Source organism: Otolemur garnettii, unplaced genomic scaffold (assembly GCF_000181295.1).
Source record: "Otolemur garnettii isolate 467f Iridium unplaced genomic scaffold, OtoGar3 scaffold00083, whole genome shotgun sequence".
Lineage (NCBI taxonomy): Eukaryota > Metazoa > Chordata > Mammalia > Primates > Galagidae > Otolemur > Otolemur garnettii.
The window spans coordinates 5580501-5584371 of NW_003852478.1; the positions used below are offsets into that span (position 1 = coordinate 5580501).

General features: G+C 52.7%; 1 protein-coding gene across 1 annotated transcript in view; it reads right to left on the reverse strand.

Annotated features, from left to right (window-relative positions):
- Positions 1–352: 352 nt before the first annotated feature.
- The window catches only part of LRRC66 (leucine rich repeat containing 66), a 14611-nt gene continuing 11092 nt past the window's right edge, over positions 353–3871 (reverse strand). Inside the window, 3 exon segments of the mRNA XM_003794625.2 lie at positions 353–618; positions 620–953; positions 956–2740. Of these exon segments, the coding sequence (XP_003794673.2) occupies positions 498–618; positions 620–953; positions 956–2740 (2240 nt within the window). The 3' untranslated portion in view covers positions 353–497.

Below are 3871 nucleotides of genomic sequence, written 5' to 3' on the forward strand. Positions count from 1 at the left end.
ATCTGGCATGTGGGGAGGCCGGGCCTTGCCATGCAGATATGACAAGTCTATATTGAGTTGGTTGGTGAAGTGGTGGGGTCCAAGGAGTCAGAAAGACTAGGAGCAAACCCTTGAGGAATGCTATCTTTCAGAAGGCAAGCAGAGGAGGGGGGGAGTGATAAGTGGAGCAATGAGAAAATGTCCGGGAAGTATGAGGATGAACAGAATGTGACGCGTGATGCCCAGACTGGACAGACACACAAGCAAGGACTAGACAAGGATATGGCAGAGCACCTTTTTCTTTTATAGAAAACATCAATATTTTTTAAAATCGATTTTTAATTTACATTTCATCCTACAAAACCATCCCACTTCTCTAAAAATATTTAGAATGTCTCTGAATTCTTTCAATTTTGCAGTTTCATGACCAATCTCCAAAAGTGGTACTAGTGTTTGTGCAGAATTCATCAAAACCTGTTACGCATTTCCATAAAGTGCTTCAACAAGCACTAAGAGTGTCACTTGAATTCCCTTTGATTATCAAGTTGAATGCTCCTGTCTTTGTCATAGTGTAGCTGTTCTTCACAAAGAGAGCCAACTCCCACCAGACTGCTCTGAGTCTGCATTGGAGAATGAGTTAGAATCATCTTTCTCTAAGTGCAACAGAGTCTGCTCTGAATATTCACCCCAATCTCTATCCCTGAAGTGCCCTTGTAGTCTTAGTGAACTGGTTTTATTTGGAAGTTCTTGTAATAACAGTGCGTGGTTTTGGGAACCATCTTCAAAATATTCCCCTTCTCCTTGTTCACACGGAACAGCAGGTTCATCACCATAGGATTGTAACAGTTGGGTTTGGTTTATAACCTTTCTGGAATCACAGTCTTCAAGTGGACAGACAAGGCCGTCATTTGCCTCAATTTCCATCTCATTGGAATTCACCTCCTCTCTTTCAGGATCTTGTTGTGAAGGTCTTAAGTGATCTTGGGAGGAATGTCTTTCTGAGCTGTGTCTATTCCCTGCACGAAAGGCTTTTGTGTACAAATGTTTGAGTTTCTCCCATAGCAGGTGCTCTGACTAGGATCTGCCGGACTGTCAGGAGCAGGCGGTGCTGTCTGTGGTTCAGTGTCCACATTTGCAAATTCCAAGTCTCTAAGTGAGCAACGCCATTCTGCTGCCTTGGACTGAAGTAACTCGTCATAGTCACAAACATACATGTCCAGAGTCTCGTCCCTTACAGGGCTGTTCCCCAGTGCTTGGGGCAAAGGCAATGGATCCTCAAATTCATTGATGATAGGGACATTTTCCAGATGAGTCTTGCACAAAGCAGCGTCTGGACCAGAAGAGAGAGGTTTTTCAAACTGATCTTCCTGGTTCTTGTATTTCCCTACAATATTTTGGAAGGTGACACTGTCCTTAGGACCTTCTAGTGATGTCACATTGTCCCTGCCTGTCCCTGAACTCTCGTCCTGTAGGGCCTCAGTGGCCCTGCAGCTGTCCTGGCCAGCTGCCTCCTCTTCAGCGGTGTTGGTGGCACCCTCTGAACTCCCTGAACTCAGAGTGAACAATGAGCCTTCATCAGAGTCACAGTCACTCTCCAACTCGTGCTGGGTGTCAGAAGGAGCAGATTTCTGTACTGGTTCCTCATAAGCAGGAGTGACATCCAGGTTGGTGTCCCATCTTGGAGGGAAGGCCGATGGGTCCCTGTGTCCTGGGGCACTGTGTGTGGGAGCCCTGGGGTAGGCTGGGAGCTCTCCCTCGGCCTTGGCCTCCTTGAGGCTCCACTGCCGTGGGCTCCCCAAACTAACAGCGCTCGCCTGCGTCTTCTTGGAAAGTCCCATGTGCCAGGCAGCGCTTTCCCAAGGGGACTGCTCGGTGTCCCGTCCTCGCCTGCTCTGGCCAGTCCTCTGTGCTTGCGTTTGTGTTAGCATTTTCGAGCGAGAAGCTGTCACGGCTGTTGAGAGTGGGAGGTGGAAGTCGATGTCATTAGGACCGGAGTCGGGCACAGTTAGCGGTGTGCAGGCCACCGGAGAGACACCCGCTGGAGGTTCGCCCTGAATGTCATGCCTGGGGATGTGGCCCCACGCTGCCAAGGCTGCTCCGTCGTCGCCGGGGCTGGGGTGTGGGCGGGGAAGGGAGCCCGCCTCGCCGCCCCCGGGAAGCGCCTTGTCACCACCGCTTCCCGCCGGGGCGCGGGTCCCGCTGGGGTGGCAGCTGCCAGGCTCTGCTCCGCGTCCTCGCAGCGTCCCTCCCGGCAGGGCGGCGGCCCCCGGGGACCAGGCCGGGCTGTCATAGAGGTGCGGGCCGCCGGCAGCCTGGCATGGGCGGGTCTCAGGGAGCGGAGCGGCCCCCGCCGCGGCGTTGTAGTCGGAGAAGCCCGCGTTGCAATAGGCTAGATCCGAGCCGGGGCCTCTGCGGCGGCACCTCTGATGCCACAGTGTGTCAACATAGGGCCTTGCGAAAGCCCCCAGGCAGAAAGCCACGAGGAACGTGACGAACACCGACAGGCAGACGGCCAGGGCCAGGTCCCCGCGGGCGCCCTCCTCTCCCGGCGCGTCCCGCGCTCTCCGCCGCCGTCCAGGCCGCGGGCTCCTCTCCTCCCCGACGCCGGCGCTGCCCGGTGCCTGCTGCCCCGGGGTGGGGACGCGCAGGTGCCCGCGTCCTCCGGGGGTCCCCGCCGTGCTCCAGGCCGAGCTGCTCCTGCGGGTGCGGGGCTCTCCGGGAATGGGGCTCCCGGGTGCTCCCGGGTCTGCCACCTCGTTCCCTGCAAGGGGGGCGTGGAAAACACGCGCTGAGCGGACATTGACACGTGAGGCAGGAATTTTAAAAGCCTCTGTAAATCCTCCTCGGTCTTTACCTATTATTTTGAAGGGTACTTATGATGATGCGTAGTTTTATTTATTTACTTTTGAGACAAGGTCTTGCTCTATTGCTCTGAGTGAAGGGCTGGGGCCACAGCTTAGCTGACAGCAACCTCAAACTCCTGGACTAACGCTATCCTGTTGCCTCAGCCTCCTGAGTAGCTGGGACCACCCGCACCTGCCACAATGCCACTAGTTTTTTCTATTTTTGGTATAGACAGAGTCTCCCTACTCCTCAGGCTGGTCATGGACTTCTGAGTTCAAGGGATCCTCCGGCCTCGGCCTCTCGGAGTGCTAGGATCACAGGCAGGAGCCCTCACACTGGGCTAAGTGGTTTTGTAATTGTATCCATCTATTTATCAATTCTTTTATTTGTGGTCTAATGCGACCAGTGTGTCTGGCTCAGGTGGCTCGCACGCCTCTCGCCCATCTGAGGGACAGCCGCCCCCTCTCCTTCCTCTCTTATTTCACCTGCTCCGTATTTGAACGAAGATACCATCAAGGCGCAGCTACACTGCTTGGGCTCTCAGAGGTTTGCGGTGCTGTTTCCTGACCGTTCCCCGGTGCTGTAAACAGCAGAAACATTCCATTTTCTCTCCTGGTTCCTCCTACTCTGCCTTCCACCCTCAGAATGCCAGCACTGGCTTTTTATAAGGGAGTGAAACGAGTGTGGCCGACAACGTTAAGGCTTCTCGGGCAAAGAACAAATCAAGGGAAAACCGACTTTGGAAATATGTGGGTTTTTCTTTTTTTTTGATGTGAGACCACACTTTCAGAATATTGGCAAGTATTTAATGATGTTTCAATTTTTAAACGTTCTTTCATTAATTGATTATTTGTTAAGAATTGGGAAAAGTTGTGACATTTTAGGGGTTCAGGGCAAAGTTCTCTTCCAGTTAGCTTTCTGTTTTGGACCAAATCCACTTTTTTCTATATGATTTGAACTAGGTTTCTTTAACCATATGAAGAAAATCATTCATGAACTGGGAAAGCATTGGGGCCCCAGTGTTTTTCTGTGACACCGCCTGAAGTTG